The sequence below is a fragment of the Cetorhinus maximus genome, chromosome 27, assembly GCF_964194155.1.
Source record: "Cetorhinus maximus chromosome 27, sCetMax3.hap1.1, whole genome shotgun sequence".
NCBI classification, from domain to species: Eukaryota; Metazoa; Chordata; class Chondrichthyes; order Lamniformes; family Cetorhinidae; genus Cetorhinus; species Cetorhinus maximus.
Window position 1 is genome coordinate 3,002,195 of NC_135905.1, and position 24,298 is coordinate 3,026,492.

General features: G+C 50.3%; 1 protein-coding gene across 1 annotated transcript in view; it reads right to left on the bottom strand.

Moving 5' to 3' along the window:
* Positions 1-24,298, bottom strand: part of LOC144668481 (tolloid-like protein 2) — a 177,359-nt gene that overhangs the window by 13,674 nt on the left and 139,387 nt on the right. Inside the window, exons 14-17 of the mRNA XM_078530514.1 lie at positions 22,110-22,235; positions 20,899-21,059; positions 8,854-9,034; positions 4,790-4,915 (exon numbers count right to left, since the gene is read on the bottom strand). Coding sequence (XP_078386640.1) covers positions 4,790-4,915; positions 8,854-9,034; positions 20,899-21,059; positions 22,110-22,235 — 594 coding nt within the window. The remainder of the gene's footprint in view (positions 1-4,789; positions 4,916-8,853; positions 9,035-20,898; positions 21,060-22,109; positions 22,236-24,298) is intronic.

Below are 24,298 nucleotides of genomic sequence, written 5' to 3' on the forward strand. Positions count from 1 at the left end.
CAAACCAATGCACACACACACACAGCAACATTCACACACACCAACACACATACCCACACACACACCCATCCACACACCAACACACCCACATATGCAACAACACTCACAGACAGCAACACACACACACACACACAAACCAACACACACACCAACACACATACCCCCACACGCACACACCCACACACACATACACTCACCAACACACCCACCAAACCCACTCCCACTCACACACACACACGGCTGAATTTTGCCCTCGTTGGGCGGGCACGGTGGGCGGGCACGGTGGGCGGGTGTGGTAGGCGGGCGCACCCAGGAGCAGCTGGTAAAGGGACCGGGGCCCGACTGTGATTTCATGCTGGGTGGTCCAATTAAGGCCCATCCAGCGTGATACATGGCACCGCACTGGCCAGGGGGTTCCGAGCGTGGGTGGGGGCCTGTTAGCCGCCGGGTCCAATGGCGGCCGGTATAATGAAGGCCTGGGCAGCCCCACAGGGGCCTCTGGATGCCGGTGAGACAGACGATGCAGTCACGTACATCAATAAATGTCAGGCCTGGGGGCAGGTCAGGTGGGCACTCGGTCCCCCCCCCGGTTTCCCGATGAGTGTCTCGCCGTCTCCCCCCAGAGGAGGTGGCTGCCAGGAGGGACACCCTTGCCCCCAGAGATGGGAGGAGGAGGCCACCGCACCTCACCCAGAGGGCATGGGGGGAGGTGGCGACACTGGTCAGCAGCCATGACGTGGTGCGGCGCTCCTGGGTGCAGTGCCGGAAGCACTTCAATGACCCGCTGCGCTCAGGAAGGGTGAGTTCCGTGTTGGCGTGGGTCAGTGTGTAGAAGTGTTAATGTCTGGCCATCCCCCGGTGGACCTCAGGGGTGTTAGTGTCTGAGAGCCAACTGTCAATCACATCGGAGCTGGCCAAGGGGGGTGAGCCCCGGCTGCTTGGACTGAGTGTCTTGCGGCTTGAGGGCCACGACTCGGATGTGCCCTGCGAGGTGTTCCTCAGCTGGGGTTGGCCAGGCTGCAATGGCGCTGCAGGTAGAGAGTGGACTAGACAATGCTCCTCTGTCCTTTCAGGACAAGACGGGCCATAACCAGAGAGGCCGAGGCTCCGCCCACCCTGCTGCTGCTCACCAGGTTCGAACAGGATTCCCTCCAGCTGGAGAGCCGGAATATTCCCCGTGCAAGCGGGCGTGGAGAGGAGGGGGTGCCAGACGAAGGTAAGAGTGCAGTGCACAGAGGTGAGAGTTTCAGATTGTGGTGCAGTCTCTTCATTGATGGGAGCCTCGACCCTGGAGTCCCCATTGATCATTGAAAGACGAGGGCACCGTGATGCAGATCTCCATTGTCTCACCAGGGTACCTGGCATGCACAGTGACAGGGTGATGACTTTAACCAATGACATGTCCTTCTCCCTTTTAGGTTCACCAGCAGGCACTCACTCCCTGGACCCCAAATGTCCACCCCTGACCCCGGAGGACCACGGGGCATTATTTGCACCTGCGTCACACCCACTCTCTGAAGCAGGCACCAGCACAGATACCAGCACCTCGGTGGGCATTAGAGCGGCGGCTAATATCTCGGTGCACATTGGTGAGGGCACTTCACACTCGCTTGAGGTACAGGCGGAGGCAGAGAGTGCCCAGGGCACCGGCAGTCGGAGGACTGCTGGGGGCCAGGATGATGCTCAGTCGAAGGCTGATGATGAACCTCTGGAGTTGCCCATTAGGCGGCAGATGCTGAATGTCCAGCGGGATGTGCAGGAGGATCTGGCGGAGATCCATGAGGGTCAGTGTGTCATGGTCTCCATGATGGAGGAGTCCATTCAGAGCGTGAGCACTGCGTTGACCATCATGGCCGAGCGCACTGCCTCCTCCATTGACAGAGTGGCAATTCTCATGGAGAGGCAACTGCAGGGAGAGAATGAGGTACCTGCATGACAGGTACACCCAAACACCAACACACACACACACACAGACACGCACACCCAAACACCAACACACACACACACACAGAGACAGGCACACCCAAACACCAACACACACACACACAGACACGCACACCCAAACACCAACACACACACACACACAGAGACAGGCACACCCAAACACCAACACACACACACACAGACACGCACACCCAAACACCAACACACACACACACACAGAGACAGGCACACCCAAACACCAACACACACACACACAGACACGCACACCCAAACACCAACACACACACACACACAGAGACAGGCACACCCAAACACCAACACACACACACACAGACACGCACACCCAAACACCAACACACACACACACAAACACACATACCCAAACACCAACACACACACACACACAGACACGCACACCCAAACACCAACACACACACACACAAACACACATACCCAAACACCAACACACACACACACACAGACACGCACACCCAAACACCAACACACACACACACAAACACACATACCCAAACACCAACACACACACACACAGAGACAGGCACACCCAAACACCAACACACACACACACAAACACACATACCCAAACACCAACACACACACACACACACACACACAGACACGCACACCCAAACACCAACACACACACACACACAAACACACATACCCAAACACCAACACACACACACACACAGAGACAGGCACACCCAAACACCAACACACACACACACAGACACGCACACCCAAACACCAACACACACACACACAAACACGCACACCCAAACACCAACACACACACACACAAACACACATACCCAAACACCAACACACACACACACACAGACACGCACACCCAAACACCAACACACACACACACAAACACACATACCCAAACACCAACACACACACACACACAGAGACAGGCACACCCAAACACCAACACACACACACACAGACACGCACACCCAAACACCAACACACACACACACAAACACGCACACCCAAACACCAACACACACACACACAAACACACATACCCAAACACCAACACACACACACACACAGACACGCACACCCAAACACCAACACACACACACACAAACACACATACCCAAACACCAACACACACACACACACAGACACGCACACCCAAACACCAACACACACACACACAAACACACATACCCAAACACCAACACACACACACACACAGACACGCACACCCAAACACCAACACACACACACACAAACACACATACCCAAACACCAACACACACACACACACAGACACGCACACCCAAACACCAACACACACACACACAAACACACATACCCAAACACCAACACACACACACACAGACACGCACACCCAAACACCAACACGCACACACCCAAACACCAACACACAAACACATACACCCAAACACCAACACACACACACACCCAAACACCAACACACACTCCCACAGACACGCACACCCAAACACCAACACACACACACTCAGACACACAAACATACGCACAGACACACACAGACACACAAACACACACGCAGACACAGACACACACACAAACACATGCACAGACACACACAGACACACAAACACAAACACACACGCAGACACAGACACACACACTCACAGACACACAAACACACACGCAGACACAGACACACACACACACACACTCACAGACACACAAACACACGCACAGACACACCAACACACACAGAAACACACACAGACACACAAATACAGACACACACACACACACAGAGACACACACACACAGGCACAGACAGACACACAGACACTGGATAATGATCAGGAGCTGTGAGATGAGCACAGGAACTCGCTGCCCCTTTCGTGCAGACTGGATCTGAAGCCTTGTCACAGGTTAAAGGTCAGCGTTGAGCTCACTGTGCCATCCAGTCCACCAAAATACAAATTTGAATTCAGCAAACCATTTCTGTGGTAAGTGTTAAACCCATTTGATAATTAGAAACCAACTGAGAGTATTCGCAAGACCATCATTGGCTCCTGTCACACAACCTGTTGATTCACTGAGAATTGCTTTACAAAGACATCCTCACCTTTAACATGTCTGCCTCAGAAATCCTCCTCAGGTTTTTGCCATCTCCACACTCGATGGTTTGAATGCTCTCCTGGTCCATTTCCCCTCGTCCACTCTCTATAAAATCATCCACAGCTCTCCTGCGCGTATCTGATCCCACTGACCCGTCACTCCCGTGTTTACGGTCCTGAACACTTTGTATTTAAAATATCCCCCCTCGTGTTCGAATTCTTCCATGAGCTCTCCTCTCCTTATCTCTGGAATCTCCTCCAGCCTGACATCCCTTCCTAACCAACTCTCTGTCCCTCGGAGTCTGGCATTGAGCATTTCACGCGGCCATTGACATCTCTGCCTTCAGCTGCTCTGGCCTCACACTCCGAAATTCTCTCCCTAACCACCTCCTTTAAGGACCCTCTTCAAAAGCTTTTGCTTTCTCCTTCCAATATCTCCTTTGACTCATCATCTGCTTTTATTATCGCTTTGTGAACCATCTTGGGGGTATTTTTGGCATTAAAAATGTAAGTATCATTACAGGTGAAGCCTGTGGATGTTTTATAAAAGCACCTTCACCCTCTACAAAGCAACAGAGAACCACAGATTCCACCAAGGAAGAGTTTCCAGCCCATTATTAAAGCAGAGGCTCTGTGAATCGGCCAGCGGCTGAATAAAACCTTCTCCCCCCTCAGCAGAGCAGAGCTGACATCGGTTTCTGTAAATGAGTCCATGAGAGAGATGAAGAATCAAAGCCACTGACCTTCTTTACAATCAAGGCCGTTCTCATGCAGCATGAAGCCATTGCGACACTGACAGACGTAACTCCCGAGTGTGTTCAGACACTCGTGCTGACAACCCCCATTGTCCACGGAGCACTCGTCCTTATCTGCAGGTGGAAGGTTTGGAGATTGTTAGTTATCAGCAGGAGAATGTGTTGCTCTACTTGGAGGGTCAAGTGAGTGTTCGAGGCCCAGGGGAGGTCGAACGGTCAATACACAGCGGAGAGGCCAATGTAAATCAGCAAGAAAGACAGCTGGAACTGTGCAGGAGGAACCCTCACCGCAACACCGTCACCGAGAGACAGTCACCGCTACACCGTCACCGAGAGACAGACACCGCTACACCGTCACCGAGAGACAGACACCGCTACACCGTTACCGAGAGACAGACACCGCTACACCGGCACCGAGAGACAGACACCGCTACACCGGCACCGAGAGACACACCGCTACACCGTCACCGAGAGACAGTCACCGCTACAGCGTCACCGAGAGACACACCGCTACACCGTCACCGAGAGACAGTCACCGCTACACCGTCACCGAGAGACAGACACTGCTACACCGTCACCGAGAGACAGACACCGCTACACCGTCACCGAGAGACAGACACCGCTACACCGTCACCGAGAGACAGACACTGCTACACCGTCACCGAGAGAGAGTCACCGCTACACAGTCACTGAGAGACAGTCACCGAGAGACAGACACTGCTACACCGTCACCGAGAGAGAGTCACCGCTACACCGTCACTGAGACAGTCACCGCAACACCGTCACTGAGACAGTCACCGCTACGCCGTCACTGAGAGACAGTCACCGCAACACCATCACCGAGAGACAGACACCGCTACACCGTCACCGAGAGAGAGTCACCACTACACAGTCACCGAGAGACAGTCACCGCTACACCGTCACCGCTACACCGTCACTGAGACAGTCACCACAACACCGTCACTGAGACAGTCACCGCTACACCGTAACTGAGACAGTCACCGCTACACCGTCACTGAGAGACAGTCACCGCTACACCGTCACTGAGAGACAGTCACCGCTACACCGTCACTGAGAGACAGTCACCGCTACACCGTCACCGAGAGACAATCACCACTACACAGTTGCCGAAAGACAGTCACCGCAACACCGTCACCGAGAGACAGTCACCGCAACACCGTCACTGAGAGACAGTCACGGCTAACAGTCACCTCCCCCCTCGCTGTGACAGTCACTGTCCCCCTCACTGTGACAGTCACTGTCCCCCTCACTGTGACAGTCACCTCCCCGTCACTGTGACAGTCACTGACCCCCTCATTGTGACAGTCACTGACCCCCTCACTGTGACAGTCACCTCCCGCTCACTGTGACAGTCACTGTCCCCTCACTGTGACAGTCACTGACCCCCTCACTGTGACAGTCACTGTCCCCTTCACTGTGACAATCACTGACCCCCTCACTGTGACAGTCACTGTCCCCCTCACTGTGACAGTCACTGTCCCCCTCACTGTGACAGTCACTGACTCCTCACTGTGACAGTCACTGTCCCCCTCACTGTGACAGTCACTGTCCCCCTCACTGTGACAGTCACTGACCCCCTCACTGTGACAGTCACTGACCCCCTCACTGTGACAGTCACTGTCCCCCTCACTGTGACAGTCACTGACCCCCTCACTGTGACAGTCACTGTCCCCCTCACTGTGACAGTCACTGTCCCCCTCACTGTGACAGTCACTGTCCCCCTCACTGTGACAGTCACTGTCCCCTCACTGTGACAGTCACTGTCCCCTCACTGTGACAGTCACTGACCCCCTCACTGTGACAGTCACTGTCCCCTCACTGTGACAGTCACTGTCCCCTCACTGTGACAGTCACTGTCCCCCTCACTGTGACAGTCACTGTGCCCCTCACTGTGACAGTCACTGTCCCCTCACTGTGACAGTCACTGTCCCCCTCACTGTGACAGTCACTGTCCCCCTCACTGTGACAGTCACTGACCCCCTCACTGTGACAGTCACTGTCCCCCTCACTGTGACAGTCACTGACCCCCTCACTGTGACAGTCACTGACTCCTCACTGTGACAGTCACTGTCCCCCTCACTGTGACAGTCACTGTCCCCCTCACTGTGACAGTCACTGTCCCCCTCACTGTGACAGTCACTGACCCCCTCACTGAGACAGTCACCTCCCCCTCACTGTTACAGTCACTGACCCCCTCACTGTGACAGTCTCTGACCCCCTCACTGTGACAGTCACTGTCCCCTCACTGTGACAGTCACTGTCCCCTCACTGTGACAGTCACTGTCCCCTCACTGTGACAGTCACTGACCCCCTCACTGTGACAGTCACTGACCCCCTCACTGTGACAGTCACTGTCCCCTCACTGTGACAGTCACTGTCCCCCTCACTGTGACAGTCACTGTCCCCCTCACTGTGAAAGTCACTGACCCCCTCACTGTGAAAGTCACTGTCCCCCTCACTGTGACAGTCACTGACCCCCTCACTGTGACAGTCACCTCCCCCTCACTGTGACAGTCACTGTCCCCTCACTGTGACAGTCACTGACCCCCTCACTGTGACAGTCACCTCCCCCTCACTGTGACAGTCACTGACCCCCTCACTGTGACAGTCACTGACCCCCTCACTGTGACAGTCACCTCCCCCTCACTGTGACAGTCACTGTCCCCTCACTGTGACAGTCACTGACCCCCTCACTGTGACAGTCACCTCCCCCTCACTGTGACAGTCACTGACCCCTCACTGTCCTCCTCACTGTGACAGTCACTGACCCCTCACTGTGACAGTCACTGTCCCCCTCACTGTGACAGTCACTGACCCCCTCACTGTGACAGTCACTGACCCCCTCACTGTGACAGTCACCTCCCCCTCACTGTGACAGTCACTGTCCCCTCACTGTGACAATCACTGACCCCCTCACTGTGACAGTCACTGTCCCCTCACTGTGACAGTCACTGACCCCCTCACTGTGACAGTCACTGACCCCCTCACTGTGACAGTCACCTCCCCCTCACTGTGACAGTCACTGACCCCCTCACTGTGACAGTCACTGACCCCTCACTGTCCCCCTCACTGTGACAGTCACTGTCCCCTCACTGTGACAGTCACTGACCCCCTCACTGTGACAGTCACCTCCCCCTCACTGTGACAGTCACTGACCCCTCACTGTCCCCCTCACTGTGACAGTCACTGACCCCTCACTGTGACAGTCACTGACCCCCTCACTGTGACAGTCACTGTCCCCCTCACTGTGACAGTCACTGTCCCCCTCACTGTGACAGTCACTGACCCCCTCACTGACCCCTCTCCGCTGCACTGTCTCTCTGTGCAGATTTACCAGCACAGCCTCAGTAAAGTACAGTCACTCCCTCCCTGGTAAAGTACCAGCATGGGGTCTCATTGCCCTTTGACTGTTGTGCTGTGACTGTCACCGTGTGTTATCAAACTCATCACGGAGGAGTGAGTGTAAATGCTGGGCCCTTGTGGCTCTCAGGTTTGGCCGCTCGGGGTGAAAGGGTGATCAGTGGGTGGGGATAGTTGGCAGGGAACCCAGCGGGAGTGTGTGTGGATGGGTGGCATCCTCCTGGGCTGCTGTGGGACCAACTGGAATATCTCTTTAAAGACAAATCTTTTGTTGGAAGTCTGCAGCGTTCCCTTTAGGCCCATCGAGTGGTCAGTGCGGAGACACGGGCACATTCAGGGCAGCCCCATTTCGGGAATAGGGCCTCACAGAGGTTTTGGGTGGGTCCCGGGCAGCCTCTACTCAGCTTTTACCCAAGCGGCCAATAAGCTGGACACTCGGTGTCTTTATGGAGGTTGAGGTGCCCAATTCCTACCTCGGGAGTCAGAACGGTATCAAACTGATCCGACCCTCAAAATCTAAACCACAGACAATTTGTTTATTGTTGTTCTGGGGGTCTTTCCTGCTGCCCACTCCTCTCCGGAGATCTTGCCCACTGCCCAATCACTTTGAGTAATGGAATCCGCTCTGGACTTCCTGCTGTGTTAGGCCCCGCTGACCAGGCCAGACTCACCTGCAAAGAAATGGCCCTTGAATCCTTTCTTGGACACGGTGTTGTCGGACTTAAACTCGATCCTCATGTTGTTGAACTGGGACGTGATGATCTCAGGCTTCTCGGAGCCGCAGAATCTGCCGTGTAGTTTGGATTCTGAGGACAGGCCACTGTGAACCTCCACGTAATCATATTTACAGACCTGGTGAGGCAAACACACATCCCTTAGTGTCCAATCCACAGCCACACCATCCACAGAGCAGGAGCTGAGCTCCCAGGATTTCTGCATTCCAGTGGCTCACACTCCGATTTATCCCATTCCTCGGTTCACTGCTTTCCTGGGGACTGAAGTGATGTCTTTAGTCAAGTGCAGCAAACACCTGCTCATTAATATCACCTTCTGTTTCCAGTCTCAGACGGTGAACGCAGGATTTAGTGATGCTGACTGTGTGACTATCTCCTCTCCATCTTATTATTTAGCCAGTGCTCAGGAATTGGAAGGTTTGGGGCTGACATGCGGCGCTCTCACTGTGCTTGTGATGTGAGGGGCACCGTACATTCAGCAGCTAGTTTCCCAGGTCTCTTTGTGACTCAGTAAACATCCCACATGAAGTGTTGAACTTATAGGAATTCTGGATATTTAGAATGAGGCACAGCAGAAGACGTGGTCCGGACACTTTGGGAATCGATCCCCAGTATGTGTTGAGAAGGCAAATGTTAAAATTAACCTCATCACAAGTGGACAAGGGTCTTTGCTGGAAAGTGTGTGTGTGTGTGTCTGTGTGTATGTGTGTGAGAGTGTGCCTGTGTGTATCTGTGTGCCTGTGTGTGTGAATGAGAGCATATGTGTGAGAGTGCATGTGTGTGAGTGTTGGTGTGTGACAGTGTGTGTGTGTGAGAGAATGTGTGGGTGTGGGTGTGAGTGTGGGTGTGTGGTGAGTGTGAGTGTGTAAGAATATGTGTGTGAGTGTATGTGTATGAGAGTGTATCTGCCAGTGAGAATGTGTCTGTGTGTGTGTGAATGAGAGTGTGTGTGAGAGTGTGCGTGAGTGTGTGTGAGAATGTGTGAGAGTGTGAGTGTGTGTGAACATGTGAGTGTGTGTATGTGTGTGTATGCATGAGTGTATGTGTGTGCATGTGTGTGCATGACTATGTGTATGTGTGTATCTGAGTGTGACAGCGTATGTGTGAGAGTGTGTGAGTGTGTGAGTGTGACGGTGTATGTGCAAGTGTGCGTGTGTGTGAGAGAGTATGTGTGTGAGCATGTGTAAGAGTGTGTGTGTGTGTGTGTGTGAATGAAAGTATATGCGTGAGAGAATGTGTGTGCAAGAGTGTGTGAGTGTGAATGTGTGAGAGTGTGCTGTGTGAGTGTGTGTGTGTATGCTTGAGTGTAAGTGTGTGAGTCACTATGTGTGTGCGTGTGTGTGTGAGTGACTGTATGTGCATGTGTTTGTGAGTGTGTGTGCATGTGTGTGTGAGAGTCTGTGTGTGAGTATATGTGTTCGTGTGTGTGTGTGTGTATCTGTGTGTGTGTGTGTGCATGCAAATGAGGGTGTATGTGTGAGGGCGTGTGTGAGTGTGAATGTGTGAGAGTGTGTTATGTGAGCGTGTTGTGTGTGTGCATGTGCGTGAGAGTGTGACTGTGTGCATGTGTGTGTTTGAGTGTGTGTGGCAGTGTGTGTATGTCCATGTGTGGGAGAGTGTGTGTGTGAGAGAGTGTGTGTGTGTGAGAGAGTGTGTATGAAAATATGCCTGTGTGTGTGTGTGTGAATGGCTGTGTGTGAGAATGAGAATGTATGTGTGTGTATGCCTGAGTATAAGTGTATGCCTGAGTGTAAGTGTGTGAGTGACTGTGTGTTTGTGTGTGTGTGACTGTGTGTGTGTGCATTTGTGAGCATGTGTGCATGTGTGTGAGAGTCTGTGTGTGAGTATATGTGTCTGTGCATGTGTGTGTGTGTGTGAGAGCATGTGTGAGAGTGTGTGAGTGTGAATGTGAGAGAGTGTGTTATGTGAGTGTGTTGTGTGTGTGCATGTGCGTGAGAGAGTGTGAGTGTGTGCATGTGCGCATATGTGTGTTTGAGTGTGTGAGTGTGTATGTCCATGTGTGTGAGAGTGTGTGTGGGAGAGTGTGTGTGTGTGAGACTGTGTCTGTGAGAGTGTGTATGCGAGTGTGTATGTGTGTGAGAATATGCCTGTGTGTGTGTGAATGAGAGCGCGTGTGAGTGAGTGTGTGAATGAGAATGTGTGGGTAGTGCGTGTGTGTCTGCGTGCGTAAGTGTATGCCTGAGTGTAAGTGTGTGAGTGAATGCCTGAGTGTAAGTGTGTGAATCTGTGCCTGAGTGTAAGTGTGTGTATGTGTGTTTGTGTGTGTGTGTGTGTGTGTGAGAGTGTGTGTGCAAATGAGAGTGTATGTGTGAGAGCGTGTGTAAGAGTGTGTGCATGTGTCTATGTGTGTGTGTGTTTGAGTGTGTGGGGGAGAGTGTGTATGTCCAGGTGTGTGAGAGTGTGTGTGTGAGAGAGAGTGTGTATGCGAGTGTGTGCGTGTGTGTGAATGAGTGTGTGTGTGTGAATGAGAATGTGAGTGTGTGTGCATGAGTGTGAGAGTGTGCGTGTGAGAGTGTGTGTGTGTGAATGACAGCATGCCTGTGTGTGTGTGTGCGTGTGAACGAGTGTGTGAGAGAGAGTGTGTGTGAGTGTGTGAGAGAGAGTGTGGGTGAGAGTGAGAGAGAGTGTGTATGCGTGTGTGTGTGTGTGTGTGAACGAGAGTGTGCCTGTGTGTATGTGAATGAGCGTGTATGTGTGAGAGAATGTGTGCTTGAGTGTGTGTGAGAATGTGTGTGTGTGTGAATGTGAGAGTGTTTGTGTGAGTGTGTGTGTGAGTGATTGTGTGTCAGTGTGTGTATGTGTGTGTGAGAGTATGTGTGTGTAAATGAGAGTGTATGTGTGAGAGCATGTGTAAGAGTGTGTGCGTGTGTATGTGAGAGTGTGCGTGTAAGAGAATGTGTATGTGTGTGAGAATGTGCCTGTGTGTGTGTGTGAATGAGAATGTGAGTGTGTGTGAGAGTGTGTGAGAGAGTGTATGAGCATGAGTGTGAGAGTGTGCGTGTGAGAGTGAATGTGTATGTGTGTGAGAGTGTGTGTGTGTGAATGAGAGTGTATGTGAGAGAGAGTGTGTGTGAGAGTGGTGTATGTGAATGAGAGTGTATGTGTGAGTGTGGGTGTGTGTGTGGGTGTGCATGTGTGTGACAGTGTGTGAGAGGGAGTGTGTATGTGTGTGAATGGGAGTGTATGTGTGAGAGAGTGTGTGTGTGTGAGAGAATGTGTGTGTGTGTGTGTGAATGAACAGAGTGTGTGTGTTTGTGTGAGTGTGTACGTGACTGTGTGTCAGTATGTGCATGTGAGTATGTGCGCGTGTGAATGAGAGTATGTGTGAGAATGTGTGTGTGAAACTGTGAATGAGAGTGTATGTGTGTGCGAGTGTGTGTGAATGAGTGTATGTGTGTGAGAGAATGTGGGTGTACGAGGGTGTGTGTGTGAGAGAATGTGTGTGGGTGTGTGTGAGTGCGTGAGAGAGAGTCTGTTTGTGAGTCTGTTTGTGAGTCTGTGTGTGAGTGTGAGAGTGTAGGTGTGAGATTGTAGGTGTGAGAGTGTGTGGGTGTGTTTGAGAGTGTGTGTGATTTTATGTAAGTGTGTGTGTGCATTTATGCATGAGAGAAAGAGAGACAGTGTGCATATGCTGGCCAGTGTGTGCTGTAAATGTTGGAGTGTGTCTGTTGCTGTTTTGAGTCGATGTGAGGGGCATGTTTGTTGATGTCTTTTCTACAAAGATCAGCAAAAACAGTACATTCCCGAGAAGAGGGCGAGAGCTAGAAACCAAAAGAATGACAAATTGGTTCTGATTGTAGACACAGAGTCTCGCTGTGTGAGAGAGTGAGATCATCCATTCACAGGTCAAGTCAATACAGACCCCATACAAAAACTTCACTCCTCTGGTAAGCAGATAAACCCACCATTCCACCCGGGGCCCAATCCTAAAGAGGTCCTCAGCCTCAAAGGATCCATCTTCCTCCTGGACAAACCCAGAAGAAAAAGCCAGTAAGACTGGTACTGGTCCGAACTGGAGTTCCATTTTAAGGTATACAAAACCAGTTCATACAAACATACGAATTAGGAGCAGGAGTGAGGCCACTCGGCCCCTCGAGCCTGCTGCACCATTCAATAAGATCATGGTTGATCTGACTGTAACCTCAGCTCCACATTCCCGCCTATCCCTGATAGCCTTTCACCCCCTAGTTAATCAAGAATCTATCTAGCTCTGCCTTAAAAATATTCAAAGGCTCTGCTTCCACTGTCTTGTGAAGGGAGTATAATAATTTTCATAATATTTTTCTGGTTTATTGTGAAGTAGGTTTATGGGAGTAAGTATAGTTGGGTCTGTTTGTGATTTAATTACATTTGGAGTCAAGTAGACTGCAAGCTTAAAATCATCAAAAGAAGCTAGGTGCTTGACCTGTTAATGAGTAAACATGGATATTGGTTTAGCATGTAAGGTGTGAAGAGAATTTGCATTTTTAAATAAATGAAGATATTTGGATTTCAAAGGAATCTTAGTCTGTTTACAACTAACCAGATAAGCAGGTCTGAGGAGTGTGTTTATTTTTCCCAAAGGTTACTGAGAATATTGGCAACATGAAAGTTTTTATATTATGAGGAAGATACAATTTCAAAGACACATGGAACAATAGAGTTTACATATTAAAAGAAGAGAAACATATATAAAGGAGATTGAAGGGCTATGTGGGAGAAGGCCATGTAAGATTTAACAGGAGTGTGTGAAATAACCTTAATGAAGCCTCCAGCCACGTGTGCATAAATCTGCTATATAACAAAACTGAAGTTGGAGAGAAGCCATTTGGATTTCCACTGTCAAGTGGGTATTGTGTTACCTTGCTGGCTCTGTTTTAAATCTAAAATCTATTTTGGACTGTTGCCTTAAATGGGGTGTAACTGGGGGTCAGGTTAATTAGGAATTTTAAGATTTGTTATTGTATTAAGTAATTCTAGTCTTATGTCTGTGCTTGAGATCTTTTATATTTTGTTACTAAATATTTTAATCTAATTTTTAAAATCTCTAAAAGTCTTGGTGGACTTATTACTTCTGAAATCAGTGCACACATCTTCTCGTAATAAATACAAATTGCAAAACTGTTGTGATAGTGCGACCAAGTTTCCCTCGTGGATTTGGTCCACCTGGCTCACATCATCTGCTGTATCATAACAGCCTTTTCAGGCAGAAGATTCCAAAGAGTCACGACACTCAGAGAAAACGTTTCTCCTCATCTCTGTCTCAAATGCCATATACGCCAACTCTCTGGGCAGCATGGTCCCAGATTTGCACTATGTGCGGTAGCGGGCGTGAAAAAAGTTGTTTTACCCACTGGCCGCAATGGTGGGTTTTTGCGCTGTATTCATCCCATTCCTGGCATGTCCCACCTCATTAATAATATCTTCATAGGAAACACGCTGGTTCACTAGTGGGGCAGCCTCTGATTCACCCACCCTGCCATCACCTCAGGCCTTCAGTAATCCGGGCACCATATTTAAAGGGCGTCCCTGCACAGAGCTCTCTCTCTCTAAGGGATTGGAAGATGCTGGGACATCATGACTGTCAAAGGGGGGAAACATGCTGCCCCCAAATTTAGCAACGTCTGCCTCGGGCCCCTACTGGTTACAGTGAAGGGTCGCTGTGATGCCCTCTACTCCCACTCTGGGTGAAGACCAGCAATGAAGGTGACAAATCAAGGTGACAGGATGGAGGAGTCCATCTGCCTTTAGGCTGAGGTGATAGTGTCGGCATGCCAACGCACCGAGGTCAACACTGGCAGAATGGTGGCCATCGTAGAGCCACAGAAAAGTTATAGCACAGAAGGAGGCCATTCAGTCCATCTTGTCCATGCCAGCCCGAGGACACCCAGGTGCCCTTTCTAATCCCACCTTCCGGCACCCGGCCCATATCCCTGCAGCTTACAGCACTTAAGGTGCAGATCCAGGTACTTTTTAAAAGAGTTTAGAGTTTCTGCCTCTACCACCAACTTGGGCAGCAAATTCCAGACACCCACTACCCTCTGTATAAAAAAGTTCTTCCTCATGTCCCCGCTACACCTTCTGCCACTTATCTTGAATCTATGTCCCCTGGTTCTAGAATTCTCCACCAAGGGAAACAATTTTATCCTGTCCACTCTATCTATTCCTCTCATAATTTCGTACACCTCAATCAAGTCACCTCTTGGCCTTCTTTGTTCTAAGGAAAATAACCCCAACCTATCCAATCTCTCCTCGTAGCTACACTTTTCCAACCCTGACAACATTCTTGTAAACCTCCTCTGCACTCTCTCCGGAGCTATTACATCCTTCCTGTAAAGTGGAGACCAGAACTGCACACAATACTCCAGTTGTGGCCTCACCAGTGTTTTATACAATTCCAACATTATATCCTTACTTTTATATTCTATACCTCTGCCAATGAAGGAGAGCATTCCATATGCCTTCTTTACAACCTTGTCTACTTGAACTGCTGCTTTCAGGGACCTGTGTACTTGTACGCCAAGATCTCTCACTTCATCTACCCCTCTTAGTATATTCCCATTTATTGTGTAATCCCTGTAACTGTTTGACCTCCCTAAATGTATGACCTCACACTTCTCTATGTTAAAATCCATCTGCCACTTTACCACCCACTCCACCAACCCATCTATATTGTTTTGGAGATTATGGCTATCCTCTACGCTATCCACTGCTCGGCCAATCTTTGTGTCATCTGCAAATTTCCCAATCGTGCCCCCCACATTCACATCCAAATCGTTAATATATAACACAAACAGCAAGGGTCCCAACACCGAGCCCTGTGGAAAACCACTTGAGACAATTTTCCATTCACAAGGGCATCCATCGGCCATTACCCTGTGTTTCCTGTTACAAAGCCAACCTTTTATTCGGTTTGCCACATTACCCTGAATCCCATGGGCTTTTACTTTCCTGACCAATCTGCCATGTGGATCCTTGTCAAATCCATGTACACAACATCCACTGCACTACCTTCATCAACCCTTCTTGTCACTTCCTCAAAGAATTCAATCAAATTTGTGAGGCAAGACCTTCCTTTAACAAATCCATGCTGACCATCCCTGACTAGTCCATGCCTTTTCACATGACAGGTAATCCTATCTCTCAGGATTGATTCTACTAATTTGCTCACCACTGATGTAAGACTAACTGGCCTATAATTGTTTGGTATTTCCTTTGATCCCTTTTTAAACAATGGAACTACCTTTGCATTTCTCCAGTCCTTCGGCACCTCCCCTGTATCTAGTGAAGATTGGAAAATCATCCTCAGAGCATCTGCTATCTCCTCCCTGACTTCCTTCAGCAGCCTCGGGAACAATCCATCTGGCCCTGGTGACTTATCAACTTTCAAGGATTTCAACCCTTCGAGTACTTCCTCTCTCTTTATGACTATTCCATCCAATATCTCGCAGTGTTCCTCCTGGACTACTATATCCACATCCTCCCTTTCCTTTGTAAACACGGAGACAAAATATTCATTCAAAACCCTTCCCACAGCCTCTACATCTACACACAAGTTTCCATCTTCATCTCTGATAGGTCCCACTTTTTCCTGAACTAACCTTTTAGCATTAATGTATTGGTAAAACATCTTTGGGTTATCTTTAACTTTACTTGCTAATCTTTTTTCATGACCTCTCTTTGATTTCCTTATTTCCTTTTTTACTTCGTCCCTGCACTTCCTATATCCGTCTAGGCTATCTGCAGTGCTTAGTTCTTTGCGCCTTTCGTACGCTTTCTTTTTCTGTTTGATCTTCCCCTGTATTCCACTAGACAACCAAGGGGGTCTCGATTTGGCAGACCTATGTCAAGGACATTGCTCCTACACTGCAGCGCGGGCTGAACTCTATCGCCGACTCCAACAGTGTCAATGCGAGGAGGATGCAGTGCAGCTCGATTTCACTCCAACTACCCCTTCTCCTCAGGGAGTCAGCCAGAGGCCCTCGGACACCCATAGGGAGGAGGATCAGCAGGTGCACATCCCGGGGCCATCCATCCAGGTGACTCTGGGAGTGTCCGGCCCATCCGAATCCCCTCTTCCTGTAACCCCAGCAGCTCCAGCTCCACAGGCCGAGGAGGGGGCCACTGCCACACAGCAGGACCCCGAAAACAGGCCGGGGCCCTCCAAGTCTCGGCCCTCCAGAGGACGCCCACCAAGGTCATCACAGACAGGGTGTCACAGTCAGCAGGCTGCCCCCACCTCCGCTGTCGATGTCTGGGGAGCACCAAGATGTAGCAGCAGGGTTAGGAAAGTTAAGGGAATGTAGTTTCACAGCCTGGGCGTGGATATTAATCACTTGTACATAATGTTCACTATTGTCAATAAACTCCCACGAACATCTCCCTGCCTATGGCTCCTTATTCTGATCAGTGTTCATGTCACTCAGATGTGAAACCTTCCTGCACAAGATAAAGGCAGGTGTCTCAGTCCAGGGCCTCTTCCCTGTGCTTTGTGTAACCTTCAGACCAAAGTGATGGTCCAGCCTCACACTCACTGGACACATTACTGATGCCTGCACCTCGATGGTGCTGGTCATTGCTGCCAGAATGTAGTGGGCAGGTGTCACAGAGTTCCCTCATTCTCTCTGTGTGCTCTCAGCACCTTTAAGGTGGGGCTGGTCCCCATCTCATCAGCATCTGTGACCAGTTACACTGTGCTCCTGAAGGAGTCAGGTACTGAAGGCTGACAAAGGATCAGATGCACTTAAAGTTTCATGGTTGCATCTCTGCTGCGTCCAAGAGGACTTGGACAGGCTAAGTGAATGGGCAAGTAGATGGCAGATGGAACATAATGTGAATAAGTGTGCAGTTATTCACTTTGGTAGAAAAAAACAGAAAGGCAGAATATTCTTAAAAGATGAAAGGTCAGGAAGTGCAGTGTCCACAGGGGCCTGGGTGCCCTTGTTCATGAGTCACTAAAAGTTAGCATACAGGTGTAGCAAGCAATTAGGAAGGCAAATGGTATGTTGGCCTTCATCACAAGGGGATTCAAGTGCAGGAGTAAAGATGTCTTGCTGCAGTTGTATAGAACCTTGGTGAAACCTCACCTGGAGTATTATGTACAGTTCTGGTCCCCTTAGTCAAGGGGGGATATGTTTGTCAGAGGGAGGGCAATGGTGGTTCACCAGATTAAACTCTGGGATGGCGGGATTGTCTTATGAGGAGGGACTGGGGAGACTGGTCTACATTCCCTAGAGTTTTGAAGAACGAGGGGCGACCTCATTGAAACTTACAAAATTCATACAGGGTGTGACAGGCTGGATTTAGACAAGATGTTTCCCCTGGCTGGTGAGTCTAAAACTAGGGGACATAATCTCAGGGTAAGGGATAGGCCATTTAAGACTGAGATGAAGAGGAACTTCTTCACTCAGAGGGTGGTGAATCTTTGGAATCTCTATCCCAGAGGGCTGTGGATGCTCAGTCCATGAGTATGTTCAAGACAGAATTGACAGATTTCTGGCAACTAATGACATCAAGGGATACAGGGATTGTGCAGGAAAGTGGTGTTGAGGTAGATGATCAGCCACAACCTAATTGAATGGTGGAGCAGGCTCGATGGGCTGAATGGCCTTCTCCTGTTCCTGTGTTCCTATGCTCCATGTCCAATTTGCACGTGGCTCAAGTAATAATTCAGAGATTAACACCTTTGAGGTTCTGCTTCTTAATTTGGTGCCTCGTTCCTCATACTGACTATGCAGAACCTCTTTCATTGTCCTGCCTATGTCGTTGGTATCTACATGGACCACAACAACTGGATCCTCCCCTCCCACTGTTGGTTCCTCTCCAGTCCTGAGCAGATGTCCCGAGCCCTTGCACCAGGCAGGTAACACAGCCGCCTGGACTAGTGGGGTGCCACAGGGTTCGGTCCTTGGGCCCCAAATATTTACAATCGATATTAATGATTTGGATTCAGGAGTAGAAGGTACTATAGCTAAATTTGCAGATGACACCAAAATAGGTGGGAAAGTAAGTTGCAATGAAGAAATAAGGAATTTATAAATGGATATGGACAGGTTAGGTGAATGGGCCAAAATTTGGCAGATGGAGTTTAATGTGATAAGTGTGAGGTTATCCATTTTGGTTGGAAGAATAAAAAGGTGACTTATTATTTAAATGGAGAGAAACTTCAGAATGCTTCAGTGCAGAGGGACCTGGGTGTCCTCGTGCATGAATCGCTGAAAGGTAGTATACAGGTACAGCAGGTAATAAGGAAGGCAAATGGGATTTTGGCATTTATTGCTAAAGGAATAGAGTATAAAATAGGGAAGTGTTGTTGCAACTGTACAAGGCATTGGTGAGACCGCACCTGGAGCACTGTGCACAGTTTTGGTCCCCTTACTTGAGGAAGGAGGTAGTTGCACTGGAGGTGGTTCAGAGGAGGTTCACTAGATTGATTCCAGAGATGTGGGGCTTGTCTTATGAGGAGAGATTGAGCAGTTTAAGTCTATACTCACTAGAGTTTAGAAGGATGAGAGGAGATCTAATTGAGGTATATAAGATGCTAAAGGGGATAGACAAAGTAGATGTGGAGCGGATGTTTCCCCTTGTGGGGCATTCTAGAACGAGAGGCCATAGTTTTAGGCTAAGGGGGGGTAGATTTAAATCAGAGATGAGGAGGAATTACTTTTCTCAAAGGGTCGTGAATCTGTGGAATTCACTGCCTCAGAGTGCAGTGGATGCCGGGACGCTGAATAAATTTAAGGAGGAGATGGACAGATTTTTAATTAGTAATGGGTTGAAAGGTTATACGGAGAGGGCGGGAAATTGGAGTTGAGGCCGAAATGAGATCAGCCATGATGGTATTGAATGGCGGGGCAGGCTCGAGGGGCTGAATTGCCCACTCCTGCCCCTAGTTCTTATGTTCTTATGGACTCTCGCTCTTTGCTGCACAGAACAGTGTCAATCCCCCTCACTATACTGCCCCCTACTACCACTACATTCCTGTTTGCTCTCCCAAACTTGAACAGCTTCCTGTATCAGGGTGCCATGATCAGTCTGTTCATCCACCCTGCAGATCTTGCTTTCGTCCACACAGGTAGCGAGTATCTCAAACCTGTTTGACAATTGCAAAGTGTGAGGCTCCTCCACAACTATCTGCGCGGTTCCTTTACCTGCCTCACTCATGCTCACTCCCCCTGCCCCTCACCGCTGACCACAACAGACAGCCCTATTCTAAGAAACATGGCCATCTTCTGGTACAAGGTGTCCAGGTATCTCTCCCCCTCCTTGATGTTGCGCAGTGTCTGCAGTTCAGGTTCCAGATTAATAATCCTGATCTGGAATTCCTCCAGCTGTTTACGCTTTCTGCAGACGTGTTTGTCCTGGATCGCATTGTCCCACATTCCGCAGCTGCAACATAACAGCTATCTTATCATTGTTACTTATGGTATTTAGTTAATTTAATCACCTTCTTGATTAACTTCGAATAATTCTCATGTATACCACAATTTACTGTGCTTTTTAAATGCTAATACCACCTACAACTAAGAGTTATACATTTCTTACTTCCGAATTGACTTATCAGTTACTCACCAATCAGCTCCTTCTGTTGCACCGAAGTAAGAAAAGGGAAGGAAAAAAAGGAACACCTCCTCCCTCTTCACCGAACTCCCTACTCACCAAACTCGTATTGACTCACTCTGATTATAACCTGCACTCTGTTCGGACCAGGACCAGTCATTTCCCAATTTTTACTGTTTCTTCCTTCTGGGAAGACATTGACTCTGGGGATCATTTACCTTCGTCTAGATTGGAGCAGGAACAGGGGCCCGATTTTCACCATGGGCAGAAATCGCAGTGTCTCAGCAACTGGGACAAAGTAACTAAAAACCGACAAAGCGACTCCAACCAAACTCCGCCAACATACGGTCCACAAACATCCAACCAACAGCCTCAACACACTCGCTCCACCGACACGGCCGGTAAATTCCAGTTGCTACTCACGTCATTTCCCTCCAACTCAAAGGCCTCAAACTGCAGCGAGATCCGGTACTGGGCTGGTGCCACCAGTTGCCACACACAGTTCTTGTTGGTGGGGTATTCCCTGGGCCAGCCGGGGCTGGTGACTGTGCCGTTGAGTTTGGTGAGGAAGCCACCACACGCAGCTATGGCACAAAATGGGAAACACGGGAGTGAAACGACGCTCAGAGCCTCGTTACAATGACACGAGATTAACCCTGCGGCAGAACTTAAACATCACGTTTAAAACAGGTCAGACTTTTATATAAAGTAACCACCTCACAATCTCACCCCAGAGTTTTAAATTTTCACACCCTTATTCCCCACTGAGGCCTCGGAGTAATTTTATCCTTTTGCTCCTGTGATATTCCAACCAACGAGACAGGCCAGACCCACTGAGCAGGACTCAACTGTCAGGGGGACAGAGGAGAGGAAGTGCAGGAATGGGGGAAGTGGGGGAGGGGAAGGGGAGAGGAGGGGGAGAGGAGGGGGAGGGGAAGGGGAGAGGAGGGGGAGAGGAGGGGAGGAGGGGGAGAGGAGGGGAGGAGGAGGAGAGGAAGGGAAGAGGAGGGGGAGGAGGGTGAGAGGAGGGGGAGAGGAGGGGAGGAGGGGGAGAGGAGGGGGAGGAGGGGAGGAGGGGGAGAGGAGGGAGAGAGGAGGGGGAGAGGAGGGGGAGAGGAGGGAGAGAGGAGGGGAGGAGGGGGAGAGGAGGGGGAGGAGGGGGAGAGGAGGAGAGGAGGGAGAGGAGGGGGAGGGGAGAGGGGGAGAGGAGGGGGAGAGGAGAGGGGGAGAGGAGGGGGAGGAGGGGAGGAGGGGGAGAGGAGGGGGAGAGGAGGGGGAGGAGGGAGAGGAGGGGGAGGGGAGAGGGGGAGAGGAGTGGGAGGAGGGGGAGAGGAGGGCGGAGAGGAGGGGGAGAGGTGGGGGAGGAGGGTGGAGAGGAGGGGGAGAGGAGGGGGAGGAGGGGGAGAGGAGGGGGAGAGGAGTGGGAGGAGGGGGAGAGGAGGGGGAGAGGAGTGGGAGGAGGGGGAGAGGAGTGGGAGGAGGGGGAGAGGAGTGGGAGGAGGGGGAGAGGAGTGGGAGGAGGGGAGAGAGGAGGGGGAGAGGAGCAGGTAATTTGTAAATGTGTGAGATCTATATTGAGGGGTTGACGGTGCGGAGAGAGTTGGTGTTTACGCTGTTATTTGAATCTCAGTTACCTTCGCAGCTCCTGTGGTCGGCTCCCAGTTCAAAGCCGGGTTCACACACACACCTGTAACTGCCCAGGGTGTTGACACATCGCTGCTGACACCCTCCGCGATCCAGAGCAGTGCACTCGTCCACCTCTACAACCAGGACACAAATAACAACAACAGTCAGACCCAGGTCAGAGGAGGGGGAGGGAGAGACGAGAGGGGGAGGGAGAGGCGAGAGGGTGAGGGAGAGGCGAGAGGGTGTGGAGGAGGGAGTGGGGAAGAGGCGGGAGAGAGGGAGACTGAGTTCCAGCAACTCAAGGCACAAAAATTAGGAGCCACAGAAAAAACTGTTCTCCAGATTCACCCTGAAGGGGACAATTTTTCTCTTACCCCCGTCTGATTCCCTATCACCCACACTCCAGCCATGAATCTAACTGGTTACGGCCATCAATCGTCTTTAACTGTGCCCTTTGCTCTCTCCAAAATCGATATCTCCCTCCCGCCTGGACTCCCGCCTCCCAACCTTCACCCACTTGAGCTTTTTCAAATCTCTGCTGCCTGGATCCTAACTATTGCTCATTCATCACCCCCTACATCAGCTTCAGGTCCAGCAACTCCTCAACTTTAATATTCCCCTCCTCCTCCTTTTCAAATCCTTCCATTGCCCCTCCCCTCCCAATCTCTGTAACCTCCTCCACCCCCACAGCCCTCCCAAGGCACCTGCGCTCCTCCAACTCTGGCCTGGTGAGTGTTCTGGATTTTAATCACCCCACCAGTGCCGGCCGTGCCTTCAGCTACTGGGTCCTGAGCTCCGGAATTCGCTCCCTAAATCTCTCTGCCGTTCGCTCCTCCTTTAAGCTGCTTTCTAAACCCTGCCATTCCGATCACACTAAAGATAAAGATGGCTCTTTATGGCTCTGTGTATAATTATAGAATACTCCTGTGATGCCCATCAGCGCATTTTACCATGTTAAAGGCACAATATAAATACAAGTTGCTGCAGTTCACTCATTTCGAGTTACATTAATAAACATGTTCAGAAACTTACTGCAATCTCTCCAATTGTCTCTGGTTACTGGTTTGGTGTTGACGGAGTGGAGGGCAGGTAATGTTGTACCAGTGTTTTATAAAGCGAGGGAAGGATAGGTTGAGTAAATACGGGTCAGTCAGCCAAATCTCGGGGCTGGGGAAATTATTGGAAAAAATCCTGAGGGACAGAATAACTCACCATTTAGAAAGGCAAAGATCAATCACAGGCGGTCACCATGGGTTTGTTAAGGGAAGGTACCGTCTGATTTTTGAAGGGGTTAATAGGGAGGGTCGATGTGGGTAGTGCATTTGATTCAGTCCATCTGGCTTTGCACAAGGTGCTTGATAAGGTCCCACCTGCAAACCAGCCACCAAAGTAAAAGCCCATGGGGGTCTAAGGCAAAGTGTTGAGTTGGATCCAAACTAGGCTGAGGGGTTGGGAACAAAGGGGATTGGCCAATGAGTGTTTTTGGGGCTGGAAGGCTTGGCCGGGTTCAGTACTGGGCCCCTTGCTTTTTGACTTTTACAACAATGATTTGGACTTGAATGCGGGATGTACGATTAAGACGTTTGTGGATGATACAAACATTTCCACTGTGCTTGGCGGTGAAGGGGGGAGCTGCAGACTGCAGGAGGCTAACAGTGAACTGCTCAGGTGGGCAGGAAATTGGAAATCAAAGCAGAGGAGCGTAAGGTAATGTCTTCGGGGAGGTCAAACGTGGCAAAGGGAACACATAATAAATGGGAGGATAGTGAAAGTGTAGAGGAACAGAGGGACCTTGGAGCGCATGTCAACAGACCCCTGAAGGTAGCTGGGCAGATAGAGAGGCTGGAGAAGGAGGCGTCTGGGATACTTGCCTGTATCAAGGTACAGAGTATAAGAGCAGGAAGGTTATACTGGAACTGTATAAAACATTAACTAGGTCACAGCTAGGGGATTGTGTACAGTTCTGGTTACTGCATTTCAGGAAGGGTGTGATTGCACTAGAGAGGGTAGAGAGGAGATTTATGAGGAAGTTGCCAGGAATGGAGAATTTTAGTCATGAGGAAGCATTGGATGGGCTGGGATTGTTCTCTTTGGAACAGAGGGGGCTGAGGGGAGATGTAATTGGGGTGTATGAGGGGACTGGAGAGAGTGGATGGGAAGGATCCATTCCCCTTGGTTGAGGGGGTCAATAACAGGA